At 36.4% G+C, this 20089-nt stretch overlaps 1 protein-coding gene across 1 annotated transcript in view; it reads right to left on the bottom strand.

Annotated features, from left to right (window-relative positions):
• Positions 1 to 20089, bottom strand: part of LOC125236101 (protein kibra) — a 90289-nt gene that overhangs the window by 38679 nt on the left and 31521 nt on the right. The window contains exon 3 of the mRNA XM_048142797.1: positions 18257 to 18351. Within this exon, the coding sequence (XP_047998754.1) occupies positions 18257 to 18351 (95 nt within the window). The remainder of the gene's footprint in view (positions 1 to 18256; positions 18352 to 20089) is intronic.

The following is a 20089-nucleotide window of genomic DNA, read 5'->3' as shown; positions in this document are numbered from 1 at the left end:
TTCATTAGGTAAATATCTTACTAACACTACTACTTTAGAGTTTTAATGTTCTACTAACCATTTATGGACATAGTGTCTGAAATAAATGACTTTTATTTATTTATTTATTTTAGGTAACAGGAATTACAGGAATGTTTCGTATAAAAGATACATTGCAACATTAAAAAAATATATTTTTAAAATGGATATCATGTCAAACATTTAAAAGCCTGATTACTTGTGACAGAATTCCAAGCAGTTCAATCAGTCACCGCAAGATGGCGTCAATATTAGATTCTGAAATTGCATTTTGTCAATCAGTTCTTTTGAATGGCTAAGAAGTCAAAATTAGCGATCTCCACCATTTAGTTTCCAGTAGACCAGTATTTTTAGAGCACATTGCCTAGTTTCACGGAAGTTAGCTACTATTGACGTTCATTTTGAAGTCTTGTTTCTATAACAGTACCTACGCACGTAAGAACAGTCAGCATTGCAGCTTTTGAAGTATCTTATCTCTACAACAATGTACAGTGTATATTTTGTAGCTTATTTTGAAATGTCTCCGTAGAAGTGCGTATCGGAAAATGCAGGATTCATTAGTTCAGCGTGGCGTCCCTACGCATGTAATAAATAACGCGCCCGCGCAGCTACCGTATAATGCGGGCCCTATCTCCGGTGCATCGATCACATTTCTCCAACCCATTAGCATAACTCGGTGCCAGCTCCCGTGGTGTGATAACCATGGAAAATCAATGATGCGAGGGAGAAAGTAAGGTGTAATTTGTATCTTTCTGTGTGATGGTTTGGTGTAGCGGCGAATGATTGGTTATTGTATCTAAACATACCAGATTAATATGGACACTGGTCAAACTACCTACCTATATGAAGTGGCGTAAAAATCACAAAAAAACTAAATATCATAAAGAGAGATCGGAAAAAAGGGGTAAGAAATAAATCTAATATTTTAGAGATTCGCTTTAAACAGCAGCTTCAAGTGAACAGTTGTTAACTTTGTATGGAATAAAACTCAACCTTTTACTTATTTACCTATGCCTAAAGCGTGCAAACGAAGCCTGTCTGAAGGTTCAGCCATCCATCCTTCTGTCATCCGTCAATAGGCCGTATTTCATGAACCGTAGACCGTACCCAGTAGCAACTCGGCTAAGACTTATATTCTATTTTTTTCTTCTTCAAGATTATAGTCATGTTTCATGAGTAAAAACGTCACTGAACGATGGTACGTGTTCAAGTTCTAGAATCAATTTAGAAGTAGATCATTTACTGGATTACGATAGATGTCGCTAGGGTGTCTATGTCTATAGTCCCATAATTCTGATCGAAACATTCGCTGGCTATTTATCAGGTATACTTTTCTCAGATAACAGAACGCTGGATCCAAAATATCCAGAAGCCGTGATTTCAAGTGTCACCCAATATATAGTCATTTTGATATTTTTAAATTGATATTGATTTCATAAGAGAATTCAGTATGTGTACCCTTGGTGCAACAAAACCACATCTGCTAAGTCGCAAGTCGCGCCTTGGCAGATGTGGCTTTATTGCACCAAGGGTAGATGTGTCCACAGTCGCCGTCAATATGAAAGCTGATAAAGATATCTAATATTATTTTCGCTATGACTAGTTACAAACAAAGGTTAAAACGAGTTTCAAATTCTATATCGTAATGCATATTCAATTTTACTCTTCTACATTTATAGCTGCAATAAAATTTACACGTTTATTCGTTTAATAGCAAATATGTTTATTAGATATCATATTATATCGTTGTATCATTTTCAATATCTGCGTTGGATGTGATCCTAGATTGTGAAATAATTTTCTAAGATGTAATTTACCAATGTCTATAATAATTATTAATTAAGTTAATACCGACCGAATGGAGTCAACTTTCTATAGATTAGGAAACCTGACAATGTTACTTGTACATAAAGAAAAATGTGTTAAATTATATATAAAATAAAAAGCTCAAGAGTATACAATAAATTCAGCTTATGTATGTGTAATCATTTAAAAGGTTTCATGTCCAAATAAAACGAAAACCTAACCTCCAGACCACGATAACAAATCACAAATATGCATAAATCCTATCAGTATTTTTATAACCTACCAATTATATTTAGGGATTATGGACCTTATATTAAAGTGTTAACGTTCTGTATACATTTTTGAATGTACACAGGAGCTCTTACAAAGTTCAGATCCATAAAGTTATATAATAACTACGCTTTAGATAACCAAATATGTAGCTTGTACTGTTTGATAATAAAGTTGAGTTTTGTAAAAATTCAAACTTGGAGGATGAGTTTTTGCCTGAAGCGTAACCCTAGTGGCTGGATCATAACTAATATTTATAGTCGGTTTGTTTCGTATTAAATTTAGTGTAATGACGATGTTAGCTCCCGTCGCGATCGGGTTAACTCGGGGAGGCTCGTGAAGGTTCGTAAAAGACGTGTAAAAAGGACGCAAGTGCATGTGAGACTGTGCGGTATATATGCCGCTTTGGAAAACGACACGGCATGGTTGTATTGTATCTTATCAGAGATCCTTCTTAGGTACGGGGATGTATGGCCAGATGCTAAATCGTCAATCTTTATGGCGTCCATTGGACCATGGAATCCTCGAGGCTTTGCTTCGTGTCAACTTAGAAGTGATTTTAATTTATGTTCTATATGTAGGTAATATTGGAATTGGAAACCTTCTAAAAAAATCTTATTTTAAACATTTAACTACATTGCATGCACATAATTAACGTCAAGTGTAAAAAGCGTATTCATTAGCATTTGGTTTTCTTAATTCCGTCTATTCTAAATTTTTAAATCGGATTTTGGAAACGTCTAAAAAATATATCCAAAGCATTATCGTCCAGGTAATTTATCTACCTAAATACTTGTCGATAGCTAAATGAGTTAAAGCATTAGTTTACGCCTGTAACTATGTTATCTACTAAGCAGGCTATTAAAAAAGACCTTCGTACCTTTGGCAAAACAAAAGACCTATCTCACAAGAGTATCTTTTGGAGATAAGCTTTATTATCCAAACCCCGAAATCTATTAAACCCTTTAAATCATTATTTTATGTGTAATACTTAACCTGCTTAGTTAGTATTAAGTTAAGACCGCAGTGATACCGATATAACAATATTGAAGTATTTATGTCAACATGTCTAAATTAATTTATAACGACTTTAATCATTAAAAAATATATTAAACTTAGTTTGGAATTATGAGAATTTCCGTGACATCCATCATTCTCTTTAATAGATTTGCGAGTGTAAATAACTATTAAAATAAATATTTTGATTGTGACACATCTGGAACATTATGTCCAAGAAGTTATAAAATAGTCTCAAAAGGCGTAAGGGGCATGTAGTTCAAGAGTTTCAAGACTCAAATCAAAGGTCTTAATGAACAAAATAGTTCTAATCCTTAACGCTCTTTTAAATATTGACATATACTCGTATGTCCCTTAGATCCTTTGAGGCGACGGTAATCGCTAAATCAAACAATATAATTCAAACAAAGGAAAATAAAAAATAAGGGCGCAACTGCAAATCGTGTCATCCATATGCACTTACGGCCTTATGCTACAAAATCAGAGGCCTTGGCACCAAGACGTTATGTACTTCTGTCACAAGTCACAATGACACCGATTACTGTTCCGAGAAAACGAAGGTGTCTTAAATTTGCTGTTAATGTCGTCATTTGTCGCACAACAAATACAGATTGTTAACAAATTTCTAGATGAACATCAGTTACTTACCCCTCTGCCAAAAAACTTGGCTGTTTAAGAAGTTTCCTAATGTGGTTTACAATAGGGTCGATATTTATATATCAATTTATTCATAAAAAGAGGCACTCCCCACGAGACTTCATTTATATATTTTTTAAGAATTAACCTAATTTCAATTAGAATAGAGCATAATAAAATTGAAAATTAGAAAAATCATTTGACCGAGACTTCGTCGTAGAGATGTGGGCATGGTCGATGAAATACCAACTATCGATAAAAAAGTATGATTTGCAAACCTTGATCACACAATTCATTTGAAATATATTTGCAATTTTCCGAAAGAGAATGATTTGAGTTTTATTACATGTACTTAATAAACTTTACACTTTGAACCAGTATTGAAAACAGTTAATGAAGACTAAACCATTTCTAGTTTATTTATTTAACCAAGTTTGTCTATAATGATTTAGTACCACCAACCGCAGTAAACGTTGTTGATTAGTTAGTCTGGAAAAATAAATTAATGTTTCGTCAAAATGTCAAATATTTGTGCGCATTTAACAGATAAATATAAGATAAAGATCGTTAATTTTTCCAGTAGACATATTACAATGCGCTTATGAACGTCAAATAAAGCTACGCCGGCTCTAACCCTACGCCTCAGTCTCGAGAACATTTCAGTCCTCCTTCAGTTGGAGGGTAAAAAAAATACTGGCTGTCCGGCTAAAGCACCGGGGCCTAGGCACCTTAGGCTGGGTCAGATCATTGACGTATTTAGAAGTAGACATACATAGTAAATTTTCTAGAAATTTCGTTGCAGCATGGTAGAATTATAAGAGTTATACCAACATTTTTAGTAAATCCATAATTTTAGTAAATTCATAATTATTAGGTACTCTTCGGTTCGGACACGGGTATACCTACCTTTAACGAGGCAATGCTGCACAAAAATTTAAAAAAAAATGTACGATGTCCGTTGATAAGACAGTTTATAGTTTCGTTTTTCAAGGGAATCGAAATTTTCTTTCGTTTTTATTAGCCATCAATACATTGTCACTAAAAGTATCCTAAAGAATGTCGAGTCTTATTTCTCTATGCACTCCATACAAAATAAGTCAATTTGAAAAGACTCCTTAAATATAGATATGATTTACCGGACACTCCGAATATTTTTCGTCTAGACTAGATAATAGCATACCCCAATAATAATTACTTTGAATATATTCAAAATCCGAGTCGAAATCTTAATGAGTAGTCTTTCCAAGAAGCCTAGGGCACGACGCTACCTAAAACCCCCCAGGCACGGGACACCTATAATTAGGGGGGCAAAAAGCTTGGAAGCCGATCCTCCCACTCATCTGCCCGCCTGCGGGATGACTTCGACCTTCCTGGAACGTTTGGGGCACAGTTGAAAATGGAACAGTAGGGACGGCGAGGCTATATGCCCAGAATGTCGGGTCTTCACTGGACTATCTACATTAACTCTTTATAGGGTCTCAAAAAAGACCACCCTGAAAGCATATCTTTTTCAATTTTTTTCTGGCACAGAATTTTTAGGACTAGTAGAGGCTTGAATTCACGATTTTTTTGAGTCTTGTCCGTTAAAGTACATATTACTTGTTTATGTGACTACGTAAATGAAACTACTAAAAAAATTAATCACAATACAGTTTCATAGTCTGACCAAGCTAAGTCAAAAGCGATTTTGATAACGTAGTCGATTATAAACGTTATAATTTGATAGAAGTTTGACTTTAAAATAGGCCTTGTTCAACCTGTGGTACCTACGGATCAAATCGTTTTCAAATTTGGCATGGCATTAGTTTGACTATAGAATATTCAATCCATATAATGTCCATAAATTTTTTAATTAGGTCAAAATTTTTGTTATAATCAAAAAATACAGTTATGGCAAATCAATAAGGTAATTATTGAACGCAATACATGAATGTGTAAAAGTTTCATTACGGAAAAACCCCGACAAAGTACCGTCGAATAAAGTGTGAACAACAAACAAAGTTACCTTACCTGGCTTTACCTGACTCTATTGTTGCGCCGTATCTTAACTCATAATGATCACTTAACAATAACGCAAACTGATAAAAAAACACTTCCGGCCCCGGAAGAAGACCCTAAATATTTGTTGATTTAAGAACTTAACTAATGAAGGTTTCAATTCAGTACCGGTTCTTTTGAATGATGATGGCACTGGCGCCATCTAGTAACACATCGCGGAAGTTTTGACACTTTTCCTTTGATAACCGGCTGTGATTTATGTAAGTTATGTTTCAGTAGGTATTTGATTTGTACAGCCAACCAATTAGAACATTAGGCCTAGGCCACTCTAGAACCCTGTCGTATTGACATCCTGTGCTTTATTTGCTCTAGAAGTCAGTTTGACTTTTACTGTGAAAGGGCTCTACAGTGGCCTAGGATTCAGATTAGTTGACTGCGTAAGTGCGTACATTATAATTATATCGTATATAAATATAATTAAGTAACTAAAGGAAAAAATAAAGTTGCTGTTTAAGGACACTTGACAAAATCCCTATAAACTTTGTAACTAGGTACTTATTAGCGCTAAACCTTAGAATGGCTAGATTTTTTTCAAGCATTCTTTCTACGCTTATCATGTACAAGTTTTGTATAAGTTTCAGAATCCCATATTTTTAAAAACTATAAGTATATCTACACCAAAAATGTATACTGAACTCAAGTCCCAGGTGTTTGTTCAAGTTGCCCTACTGGTCTAAATCACGCATGCCAGTAACAGCCGTGGCACCCATGATTATACCCCATCACAATCAAAATACTACAAATTACGTGTACCCTTTTTTGAGCATTTCGATTTAAAATTGTACGGTTCAACCTGACGTTATTATCTTTAAACTTTATCGTAATTAGGCAGAATATGGGTTTTATTGGGTGTCATTAATAATTGTATGGTTTGGTGTATAGTCAACCATTTTCCTTGGCCACTATAGAATAGGCCACTTTTCTTAGTAAACATCAAAGTGACATTTATTGCAAATGAAGCACGGTGTCAATATATAGTCCTCCTCACCGTGATGGCGACCTCAGCAACTATGGATTACGCCTTTTATGGGCTCTAACCTAGAATAATGAGTACAGTATGGCCACTCCCACTCCCCGCTGAAAGTACCGCCCACCCCCTCTCGGTTACCTCACAGTTACCGCCTCTCAAAAACGCGGTCGACGTGTCATATTTCACTCATACAAGTATAGTACGCGTTCACCTATACGAGCTTAGATTGTGTGCTAGGAACGCGCCTCTTTCATATATTTGATCGCCAATGTCCGAGGTGTGGTTCTAATGTGGCCTAGGATTCAAATTGGTTGACAGCAAGTATTAATGCAAAACAATGTCTTTCATACAATCGCTTGAACGGACTACTGAATAGAACGTAACAATTACTCTCTCAAAACAAAATAGTTTTCGTATTACATTGTTACCATTTGCTATAATTATACTAGTATTCACAGGAAATTGATATTTAGTCTATGTTTAAGTTAAATAAATAATATAAGAAACATCGGGTAAGATTGAAGGGTTTTTCTTTCGGGGTAATATAGAATAAGCCGTCCATAGTGCTTAATATAGTTATACCAAGGATTATTCATATAGGACTAGCTTTTGACGCAACTTCGCTCGCGTTAGAAAGAGACAAAAAGGAGCCTATGTCACTCTCATCCCTTCATACTAAGAATCGTACGTCGATTTTTTAGCGCCACCTATTAAATACTATCATAACTACATGGTGATGCCTACCTACAAAGTACAAATTTATTTTTTTCAAAATTGACGTGATATCATGATTTTAAAATAAAGAAATATGTCATTTGTTCTTATAAAAAATAAAAACATGCAAAAATATTTGGGGATAATTTTGGCCACTTCCAGGCAGAGAACAGCGCCATCTAGTTTTAAACCTTAAAGGCCCATACATTTCAGGGGTACGCTTTTTTGTATGGGCTTTGTCAGTAACATAATGTCAAATCTTTTAAATAGTATTTAAACTGCGGGTCTAATCACTACTTCCTGCATATGCTTGAAGTTATCCATTATTCTTCATCGACACAAAAACATGCCTACACATAATCAACTAGAAACAGCTTAGTTACGTTTGGAGCAATTAAATCTAATGTCATAATATGAGATGTAACCCGATAGATGGACGCACGCGCAAGTGACCAACTTCATTCAAGAAGGTCCTATGTGCTTTAAGGTAAAGGGGAGATACGTCGTTCAGCATCGGAGCGCATGTTTCTCGGAATACCCGACAGATGGAGCTGGGGACTCTTTCGCGGAACGCCTATGATGTTTTGTAACTGTTTTTTAAATAAATACAGGCCATGTAGGTACGATCCGAGAAACTGGGGTCTCTGCGGACTACACATTGGTGATAGCGGTTCAACTGCATGGCGATTATCTATTCCAGAGAAAGACTGAGAATTGATAAGTTACAACGCTAAAACTACAATACAATGAATTTAAGAGGCACCCCAATATAAATAAATAAATAAATATTATAGGACATTCTTACACAGATATGAATATGGGTGGAGTCTGGTTGATTCTATCCTAATGAATTTTACTCGTGCACTAGCATCAGAATGTACCGTAAGTATACCGTAAGTATTTATAACAAAATTATAAATAGGAATACCTAGATTATTGTAGCATCTCCTTCCTTTATATTCTAAAGTATAATTTAGATTTCAGTCGTCGTTTTTGTTTCATAAAGAATGTGGCGTATTCTACGAACCGATCGAGAATTTTTGATGTTCCAAGAAGCAGTCAATAAAGCGATTCTATGAGTTAATCGCTTATGGCGGAAATAGCAGAGCTTTTGTAGACTACTAGCTTTTGCCCGCGGTTTCGCTCGCGTTAGAAAGAGACAAAAAGTAGCCTATATCACTTTCCGTCCCTTCAACTATCTCCACTAAAAAAACACCTCAATTCGTCGCTCCGTTTTGCCGTGAAAGACGGACAAACAAACAGACACACACAGTTTCCCATTTATAATATTAGTATATGGATTGGACGAAGCTTGAAGATTGACTTAACGTTAGATACATGAGTTTTTGACATTTTAGAACACGAAATGACCTAAACGTCATGGTAAAGGACATTAATTGCATCGGACAAAGTGAACATCTGCGCCCCCAAACGGTTTTACTAGAACCAAGAATTACATACATGTTTCAGTAACGTATTTTAATTTAAAACATCAATAACTTAGGTCTACTACATATTATTTGACGTCAGTTTGAGATTGCTAGAACTTTAGGGCTACTGTTTAACCAAGGGAGAGTTTATTACTGTTATTTCATTGTAATAAAGTTAAGAATCAAAGAAATTAGGACAAATTAATTATATTAAGCAATTATTCATAATAAGGCAAATGACTGCGGTTATTTCATTTATATTTAGAAGCATTTTGCATCAAAACTTATTCGATTTCCCTAATTATAAGGATAAATAAAATGAATAAGATTTGCCCCATCAAGTTAGATTTTATATTTATTAATTAGGCATTTATGGAGTCAGACCAAGATAAAATAGCCATGATTTTAATATCATAGGCTGCACAAGGGTTATTTGAAACGTCAAAGGGCATTTCTCCGAGAGTTCCAAACGCTTTGACTTTGTTGGCAACATTATTTTTCCGATTTAAATTGACAACTTCTACTTCTTAATTCCCAAAATTGCATTACTGTTACGGGACTCGGGTGAAAATTGCCACCGCATTCAACACGGTTGAAAAGCTCAGAGAAATTCCCAAACTTATATGAAATCATGACGTTTACTTAACACATAAAAAGACTGCACTTCCCTAAAGAGGTAAACTTTGACACTATGGGAAATAAAGTTAGACACGAGCACTATTTAATCATTCTGTTCTATACCTTTTAATTGGCACGAACTATTTGCTATTGCCAAATACTTCGACTCCTTACGCAAACACACCACGTCCATACTAAGAGTGCTTTGAACGAGTATGTATACGCAAATATACCGCATCAAGTACTAAAGCCTAGTATAGACCTTAGTCCTATGAAATAGGGCTGATTAAAGCATCAAAACTTGTTATAGAACGGCTAAGACATGTGTAAATGCTTTCACGTACACATAGTGTCGCGATGCCTGTGATGCTACTGTGCAATAATGCTAGATAAAATAAAACTACTAAAATAACTTGAGACATATACACAATATTAAGCTTTAACTAGTAAGGTTCAAGTAAAACTGGCAACGTTTTTTATTCATGCATGGTATAGAATTAAATTACATTGTTATGCAATTCAATGCAATATTCTAAAGGCTTATGAAACGCTACAGTATATCAAAAGAAAATTCTTGAAGAAAATAGTTTCCTAAATGTCACGTCTTTCAAACTTATTGTGGTTGTATTACATTGTGGTGTGTAAGGGTCACTAAGGGTCTTCATAATTAAAGCCAAACCAAAAATATATGACTATTAATGAAATTGGCTTTATATGCATTTACCTTCCGCGAATCTTTCTCACTTGATGTTCTAATTGGAAGATCAACGTTGGAAGTCACCAGCAACGCGCTGAGATGCGGCCATTTCGTGGCACTTCACTCCTTTCTGTATTTTTTATAATATTTTTCATCTCATCTGTGTCCACGAATGAATATATATTCTATTCTACTTCACCACTCCTCTCTATCGCTCTTACATAAGGAGATAGATAACTGTGGCCTACCTGTTTGAGAAGCTGACCAGATGTAGAATTAAATAGATACCAGTGGGGAAAGAAGATTCGCCCAGCAGTGGGACACCGTGGGCTTTTAATATTGTATTAAGTACCTTATATAAACCTACCTGATCATAGCTGAAATTATTTTAACATTTACAATTTATTTACAATCTCGGAAATTAATTTTTAATTGATAAAATTATTATCAATTAGGCAAATTTAATTATTAGAGGCAAAGGCAATATGCATTTAAATTCTTCAATACGTTTGTTAATTAATACTTCTTAATATATCTAATTTAATTTTTACACGATGACTCACACTTATATCTTTAATTCAATATAATATGGTAGATATTCGCGTATAATATGCGGTTAGCGTCAGTACGTTCAGTAACATTACTATACGATGTATCTTCATAGAGTTTCAAGTACAGATACGACTTTATGATACTAAAACGTAGCTGTTTGCAAAGTATTATGGAGATAAAGAGGAATATAATAAAGTTGGTATGTGAAGCTTTTCCGGCCTAAAACTGCTGCACATTGGTTGGGTATGGATGAAACACGTTACTGTTTTTAATGTGTGAGCAATATTTTTTATATTGAGCATTTATCACCGGATGTGTGATTTGATTGTACGCAACTTTAACTAAAGAATGCTGTAATAGTTTCCCATCACAGGCGGGTCTTTACAGGCCCTTTTTATCAGTATTTCTCCATTCATGTCTGATTTGAAGGACCTTTTTGCACCTACTTGAAGCATAAAGAGTAAAAACCCTTCTGTGATTGAAAGCCAGAAGAAAGCCACATACTCGTATTTCTAGCTCGTGCGAGAAAAAAAAACGTTGATTAAATTACCTATGGAATATTCTTTAACAGGTACTTGTTCGCATATCTAAATATATAAAAGAAGAAGCTGACTGACTGACTGACTGACTGACTGACTGACTGACTGACTGACATATCAACGCACAGCCGAAACCGCTGGTCCTAGAGGTTTCAAATTTGGCACGTAGGTTCCTTATATATTGTAGAGGAGCACTAAGAAAGGATTTTCGAAAATTCCCCTCCTAAGGGGGTCAAATGGGGGTTCAAAGTTTGTATGGGGAAACAAGATTAGTTTGACTATTTTATTCGAAACTTCACAGGAGGGATCCTAAAAACATATGACTAAAGACGTGTTTCAGGTTTTTTGAAAATCTAACCCCTAAAAGGGTGAAAAGGGGGTGATAAAGTCAAAAAACTAATATGGGTATCGTTTTTACGGTTTATTGGGTCGCTGATCACGATAAATACAACGTTTTTAAAATCTAACGAGGCGGAAGTGAAATACCTTCTCCCCTGTTGTAGGCAATGGGGTTTAAATATCAAAAAATATATAAAAGAAGAAACTGACTGACTGACTAACTGACATAATATATCAACACACAGCCGAAACCGCTGGTCCTAGAGATTTTAAATTTGGCACATAGGTTCCTTATATAGCGTAGAGGAGCACTAAGAAAGGATTATTCAAAATTATCCTTTCAAAAGGGTGAAATGGGGGTTCAAAGTTTGTATGGGGAAACAAGATTAGTTTGACTATTTTATTCGAAACTTCATAGGAGGATTCCTAAAGACATATGACTAAATACATGTTTCAGGTTTTTTGAAAATTTGACTCCTAAAGGGGTGCAAAGGGGTAAAGTCAAAAACACAATATGGGTATCGTTTTTATGGTTTATCGGGTCGCTGAACACGATAAATACAACGATTTTAAAATCTAATGAGGTGGAAAATAAATTTTCTCTCCTGTTGTTGTGCAATGGGAATGGGGTTAAAATATCCAAAATAGCCATAAGTATAGGTTTAGTTTTTATATTTTACTTCTGGTTCAAGAGATTTCAAATTGACACGGATGTTCCTTAGAGGACCACTAAGAAAGGATTTTTCAAAGTTCACCTCCTAGCATGATAATTTGACAGGGACAGGGACAGGGACAGGGACAGGGACAGGGACAGGGACAGGGACAGGGACAGGGACAGGGACAGGGACAGGGACAGGGACAGGGACAGGGACAGGGACAGGGACAGGGACAGGGACAGGGACAGGGACAGGGACAGGGACAGGGACAGGGACAGGGACAGGGACAGGGACAGGGACAGGGACAGGGACAGGGACAGGGACAGGGACAGGGACAGGGACAGGGACAGGGACAGGGACAGGGACAGGGACAGGGACAGGGATAGGGATAGGGATAGGGTTAGGAATAGGGGACAGGGACGGGGATAGGGATAGGGGAGGGACGGGGACAGGGATGGGACGGGGACGGGGACGGGGACAAGGATAGAGATAGGGACGGGGATAAGAATAGGGATTGGGGTCGGACTAATCGGTCGGCAATCGATATCTAGGCAGTGTAAAATGCAGGTGGCTCAGTGCGAAGGGATTAGTAAGTAGGCATCGGCGAGTATCCTGCATCCGTAATAACTATTACATTCAATGTGCTGTAAGAAGATCGTTGTTTGCTTTCCTTTTATATGTTTACGTTTGCAATAAGTATAAGCAAAATGGAAAAAATTGTAAGCGATAATGCAAGGAAGTACTTTTTATCCTACCGACAATAGCGTCGAGATACTGGCTATGTGGGTTGTATGAAGTTTCCCCAGTATAAATATTTATATAGGTAAAATACAAACATATTCGTACCTACTACCTACGCTGTGGTCGCTGTGTAAAAATTCTACAATCATTGCAAGAATTTCTTTTAAAACAATAGTAATATGTGTAAGTACTACAGTCAGCCCAAAAAGTGGTTTACCACTTTTCGATCAATAGAGTCGAAAAGTGGTAAACCACTTTCTTGGCTGACCGTACAGCAAATAGATCAGTTACAATGGCCCCCCAGTCGAGAATTGCCCCGCTTTACCTTAATCGAAGTAATCGCGGACAGATGTACCTACAAAGAAACCTAGGGATCCAAATGAAAATCTTATTTTTTGTAAACGTTTCAATAAGAATACTTTTATTACGCGGGCGAAGCCGCGGGTAAAAGCTAGTTGCATCTAAACATTTTATCGGAAATAGGATTTTCTAGATGCGTAATTGTTTTGCTCACGCTGAGGGATGACGGAATTCCTAGCAGACCATTAACATGATTGTAATTGACTATTGTTGTTGTATTTGTTATAAACCACATTGACGTCTAATAAAACCTTTGATACGTGCGTGCATCACGTCAGTTGTAACGTTCTGAAAGAAATATAGACAAAAAAATGTCACTTGGGTATTTCATTTCAATAACTGTTCAATCGTAATAAAATCAATAACATGCTAGTTTCAAATAAACACGCGAAAACAAGACGAGAATCGTGGGAATGTTACTTTTATTTGGCGACCGACAAACCAGTTCCATTTCGTAATTAGACCAATTAGAGTATTAACGTAGATGCTCGACTTATTGACATTGTTTTTAGCATTTACTGTAAAAGGAAAGCAAGATGATACCCGACCGAATTAAGGTATGAATTAGGTACTTTTTTATGATAGGCAGCAAACGAGCAGACGAGCCACGTGATGGGACGCAGTCATCGCCGCCCATGGACATAAGCAACATTAGGGGAGCTACTTATGCGTTGCCGACCTTTGAGTACCCTAAATACCTGCTTCTTGAAGAACCAGTCTTCAGATCAGAATAGTGGCCCCGAGTTTTTATGCAGTTTATTATTTTCAGCAGTCCAAGAAGTTTAGATATCTGTTACTTCGTGTAAGGTTTTAAAGATAAGATATTAAAGTTTTTTTTATAAAACAATAAAACCTTAAGTTGAGTGTAGAAACATCCTCCTGAATGCATACCTATTAAGATACCTTTCGATTCGATTAAGCAACTATTAATCACACGAAAAAGGTTGCACTTAAGGAAAAATAAAGAAGCAACTCAATTTAATTAAATCAGATCTACATCAAAGTCGCCGACAAATCGTCCGGTACGTCAAAAACCGGTCGGGGCGAGAAGGATTCTCGTTCCGAGGATTCCGTGACATCTGACTGTCATAGAAAATAAGGTTTAAAAAGCAAATAGGGGCGCTACCTTTTTGTTTTAGTTAACTATTTGAAGAAATGTCACAGCAATAAAAACACTATAAGTTTTCTTTGTAAAACTTTTACACGATTTAGTTGCTTCTATCGCAAAATTATCAAACAAAACTAGAACCAGACATGCCCACATATAGGTATAATACTTGAATTTTCGTGTAAAATTTCACATTATTCCAAAATGTCGTTTTAAAATAAACTGCATAAATCATGATAAATGTACTCTTCCAAAACTAAAACAGCTTTTTACCATCCATGATGTAATACGGTCAGGGGCCAATTTTTTGAAGATATTAGTCTAATATTATTATTGTGTAATCATGACAACCCATGAGATATGACATGAATCTACAGTTCTGCTGATATAGCGCACGTTTAGAACGAAACCGACCTAATACTCAAACAAATTGCTGTTCAGTTGTGTCAGTTTCGTTCTAAAGGTGCGACAGATGCGAAGGCTAATAAGTAACCACGGAACCCCAAAAAGCAAAATAGCCTCCATTTCATCCGATAGAAGTAAAACACAGTAGCCCGATAGTATCTACCACTTAAAAGGTAATTAAAGGAACGAAGCTCGACTATTGATAGTACAATAGCTTGGATTCTAATCTGATGGTAAGATATGAAATGGGTACCTACGATTCGGGTGTCTGAATTCAATGTCGGGAAATTAATAGCTACTCTGGCTAAGGTAACTTGAATTAAACTATCAAATGTCATAGAAAAGGCAAAAAGGATGCTACTAAAATATACAAGGTTAGAGACATAAGGAGACAGAGTTTATATTGGTAGATATAACATAAAGAAACATAATGGTTCTGTCAACTTCAATAATGACTGTAGAAATGCGTAAGTATCTGTTATCCTGGAATACTTTTCCAAATAAGGATGTACTTATTTGGAATATTTGGAATACTTTTCCAAATAAGGGTGTACTTATTTCTTCAGTTTTCGTTCCAAGGTGTTGGAATGGTAGAAAGTTATGGTACGTAAGTCTGATCAGCTTTTTTGGCGCTAAATATGGTGAATAGTGCAGTCATTATTGTAGAGGATGGCAAGCAGCCTTCCAGCTGAGTCGCAAGATATGTAAATATAAGCGAAATAATTCACAGAAACAACCTTTTAAATGTGTATATATTTTACACAAAACAATTCCGACGTCCTAATAGCCGCAGTCTGTACTGTTTGGCTGTTTAAAGACTTTAAAGATTTCTCGTCTTCATTTAATATGTCCAACTCAACTATTTAAAAATATTGGAACTGGACAAATAATGGAATTTATATGCAATATTTCTGTCTCGAAAGACTGACCTGAAACTACGAACTTGGCGTACGCACTAATTTTTCTTCATCTCAATTCGCCAAAGCTTGGCTTCCATATTTAAAAAAAAAACCTCACCCACAAAACACGGTAGCCCAGATGACGAAATATAATTAAACATCTGTCTATGAGGCTCGAATGTATAAGTGGGTCCTGATAACGATGGAATGCGATACAGATAAGGAGATAACAGAAGTGGCTTTTTGTAGTAATTGCTTGAATTGAGATACTGAATGCTGGGAGGCTTTTGTTTTAAGTGGCCTTTGTTATTCCTCCCGCTTATAGTTAATGACTTCAATTTCTAAGGACGCAGGAACTCAAATCATTGGGATGTTATAGAATATCCCTTAAAGGTTTGTATTGTATCTTCGGTTTGGTGGGGTAAGGGAACTAACTAACTATTTTGGCTCAGTCCATCCAAAGTGAATCTTGGCCGCCGAAACGAGAGATCGCCACCTGTCCTGATCCTGCGCAACCACTTGTAAGGGAAGCACATTATATTTTACTCGGGGTATCAAGGTAGGAAAAGAACTAATTCCCTAAAACACAATTGTTTTTGTTAAACTGGTATTTCTCTAACCCCATCTAATGTTCTGTTCTTGAGATTAGACGACGAGATTCTGTAATAACCATCACAAATATTTACAAGTGAAGAAAGTATGACGAAGTCTTCTTAGAAATATAAATGATAACATTTTCTATGTTTGTCTCAACAGGAGTATGTCAAATCCGTCCTTGTTATGATTTACCTAAACATCTCACGTACTTCGAACGTAGCATGACCGTGAGAATCCCGTTATCGCGTATAAACATCAACGTTTGATACGTGATGAGGACCTAATATAATATGGTGGTACAAATGTGGTCAAGCTTATAAATGATGGACGTCCCAGATACCTGGACGAAGCTCTAAGGACTGATACAGACGGAATGGAACCTAACTCAGCAATTCCCAAAAAGTTAAGACATTTGGATCACGTCTTTGATATTGATAAGTAGGATGATAGAGTTCATGATGCTGAGCAAGATCCACCAGGTTTCCCAAAATGTCGCAGATAGTTTGCATGAAACATTCCTTTTTTGTTAGAGACGTGATCAGATTAAAATATACAAACTTTTGGGACTCAACTATTTATAATTTGTATGGGAACTGCAACATCAGCGCAATTCGTATACAATTCGCAGTGTGTCTGTATCAGCCCTAAAAGATGTACCCTCCCTAAGTCTAAAGTAAGAGAGTCAACCGATAGCACCCATTGGTTAATTTGATTACAATCAAATGCAGAAGAGACGTTGAATGGTTCCTCTCATGGCCTAAGTGGAATGACAGCCTTACAGTCCAATGTAGAGGTATCATCAATATCCTCATAATTCATTCGATGTTTGTTAATATTGCCAATGTTATTTATAAAATACCTAGTAAGTAATTAAAAAAGTCAATCATAGAACTGTGTAGAAAACTTTCAGACGTCATCTGTTGTTCCAACGTATACAATATCATATCATATTTGTTCCAGTGTATATGGAATTCCATTAGATCACCACCCGACCTCGACCCCTGATTGACGTCAAATGATAGATAACATAGCTATGCAAATAAACAAAATGATACTGATTGATCAATTATACTTGGCTGACCTTCTTGAAGTTAACTGTAGGGAACATTTGACCTTGACCTTAAACTTGGAGAAAAAGTAATTATAAGTCAGTTATGGCTAAACATTTTGACAGCGTCAATCTTTTTAAGAGTGATGGTGTAGTGTTATTATTCGATGTAATTTAAATATATGAGCTAACACACAAAAATTCACTTTCTCTCAAAATTCAAAGGTTAACAGAAATTCAATTTTAAGAATGGATCCTTTTTGCTAAACTGACCAACGAATTTTTTAATGTTGTAAAATAGGATTGTTTCAAAAATCATTTAGTTTCCTTCTCATCGTTGGGAATGGGTTCTACAATCTCCTCACGAAACGGATTGTGTCCATGGTATACGAAAAATAAGCAATCGGTGCAAGTTACAAAATAGGTTAAAATCGGGAAACTGATTTTACTTAGTCTACCGCAGTTAGGATTGGCATTTAAAAGCTCAAACCAAAACGCTGTATTAAAGATTGGATTCGATTCGATTATAGTTCGGATATTCAATAAAGATTATAGAACAATTAAACACATGTAGGCATGAAGAATGATAAACGTGCTTGGGGTGGGGTTGGTCACGTAAGAGATGGTCTGACTGTATAAAGAAGTCGACTGACGGCAGCCTATACCGCGTGCAGTCAACATGGCTTATGGCTGCATTCAGTGGAGACACGCTACTTGTGGTCGCGATCCTCAGCATGGAGGGAACGAGGAAGAAGTTGTAGATAACACTAAGACTCACCTCCAACGCCTCCTGTGCCGTGTTGAGGTACTCCCTCAGCATGGCCTCCTGGATGCTCAGCCATTCTAAACGCGGGTCTTCTAGCTGCGTCACCTCTGCAAAATAAAGAAAATTGGGGTTTTAATACAATCTGTAAATAGGGAAAAGGCGTTTGCTCAGCAGTAGGACATTGGCTAAAATTATAATGCCCAATGGGCATAGGCATAGTTCGTCTTCGATTCGCTGGCAAAATGTCACTCTTTTTAAAATTAGATGAATAAACGAAATTCGGGCATAAGTAGCATAAGAAACTCATTCAGTCAATCGCTTTTTACATCTATGGAAGTTCAAAACTTGTAGGCGTAATTGATTGGAAACTTGTTATTTCTAATTGCCCAAATACTTTACGAGTATATTTATAACAGACTGTCCGCAGCGGAGCGATAATAATGCATTCGATAGAGAGAAATTAGACGATAGCAAACGAAATGATCTTAAACTAGGAGTAAAACTAGTAAAAGGTATCATTCTGTTCTACGAACAAGAAGAGATTAGAGGAGAAGTGTAGGAACGTCACCAGTATCCAGCAATTTAAAAAATCCAATAGCCTGTTTCCAGCCAGGCTTTCAAAAGCTACATCTCCATCTATCCACCTTATCGTTATGTTTTGGCTGCCTTCTAGAATTCTCCTGATTCTCAAACATACGACGTTTATTACATAGTTAACAAACATCCGAACCTTGGCTCAAATAGTTTGGTCGAAAGTTGATCGGACTGCACCGTTGCATAATGCATTCATGTTAAACCATACACGCACACGTCAAATGTCAGTTCTACGCAAAATGATGTTGATTGAGCATTTAATTTCGTACTTAGCATATCTGTATGCTGATATTGCTGATAAAATCAATAGTTCGAAATAAAGAAACAATCGTCGGAAATCTTCATTGACCTACAGCATCCGTCAAGGTTATCTACTGTTAAGGAAATATGCAAGCTTATAAGTAGGTATGTACAAAGAGGATCGAGTTTATAGGGAGTTACTGTCAAAATAAAATGTGTCACAGGCTCACAGGGCATAAACTGCCATCTCTCGACACAGGATTAAAACTTTTAACCTCTTTGAGAATTTGGCCCATAATCTTAACTTGATGTGTTAAAATTGACAAATAAGCACCATCTAGCCGAGAGTCAATCAAAGGTGTAGCTGTAGAGCCGTCTAGTTGACCGAACATTATTCTTGATGGTTTGGAGACTTTATCTTTCTACGGAGTTTTGTCTTGACAACTTGAAAAGATCATGTTTGTCTCCAATTACAAAACTATAAAACACCTTTTAATCAAGTTTCAAATCAGATAAGGCCTCCGTCACCGCGGAGAATTCAGTGCAACCGAAAGGGCACTTTGCCCTTTGCTGGCACCCTTCCATTGCGAACTTGACACACATACCCAGTTTGTTCACCTGCACCATAGAGTATTATTCCTCTATAGTAAGGGAAGAGTTATAACTCTAATACATCAGTAAATGCGGGTTATTTGTATAGGCATAGTGAAGTGCCAGCTAGCGACAATCACGCGTCAACTAGCGTAAATTATCAGTACTGCTACTAGTCAACAGATGTCACGACGAACGAAAAGTCTAATGCTCGCCAATTTCTAGCTAATATTACAATAGTATTAATCAGTATTCTGTTTTCAATTCCTTCTGCTTGTAATATAAGTTGTAAACTGTTCTAATATTAAATTTTTGGCAGACGAGACACAGTTGCCACCCAGTATCAAGTAGTGGTACTGATAATTCTTTCTTACTTATTCCTCTATGCCTGCACTAATGGCGAATATGCGAAGTTCAAAC

This window comes from Leguminivora glycinivorella, chromosome 18 (genome assembly GCF_023078275.1).
Source record: "Leguminivora glycinivorella isolate SPB_JAAS2020 chromosome 18, LegGlyc_1.1, whole genome shotgun sequence".
NCBI classification, from domain to species: domain Eukaryota; kingdom Metazoa; phylum Arthropoda; class Insecta; order Lepidoptera; family Tortricidae; genus Leguminivora; species Leguminivora glycinivorella.
This window is presented reverse-complemented; position numbering and strand designations above follow the sequence as displayed.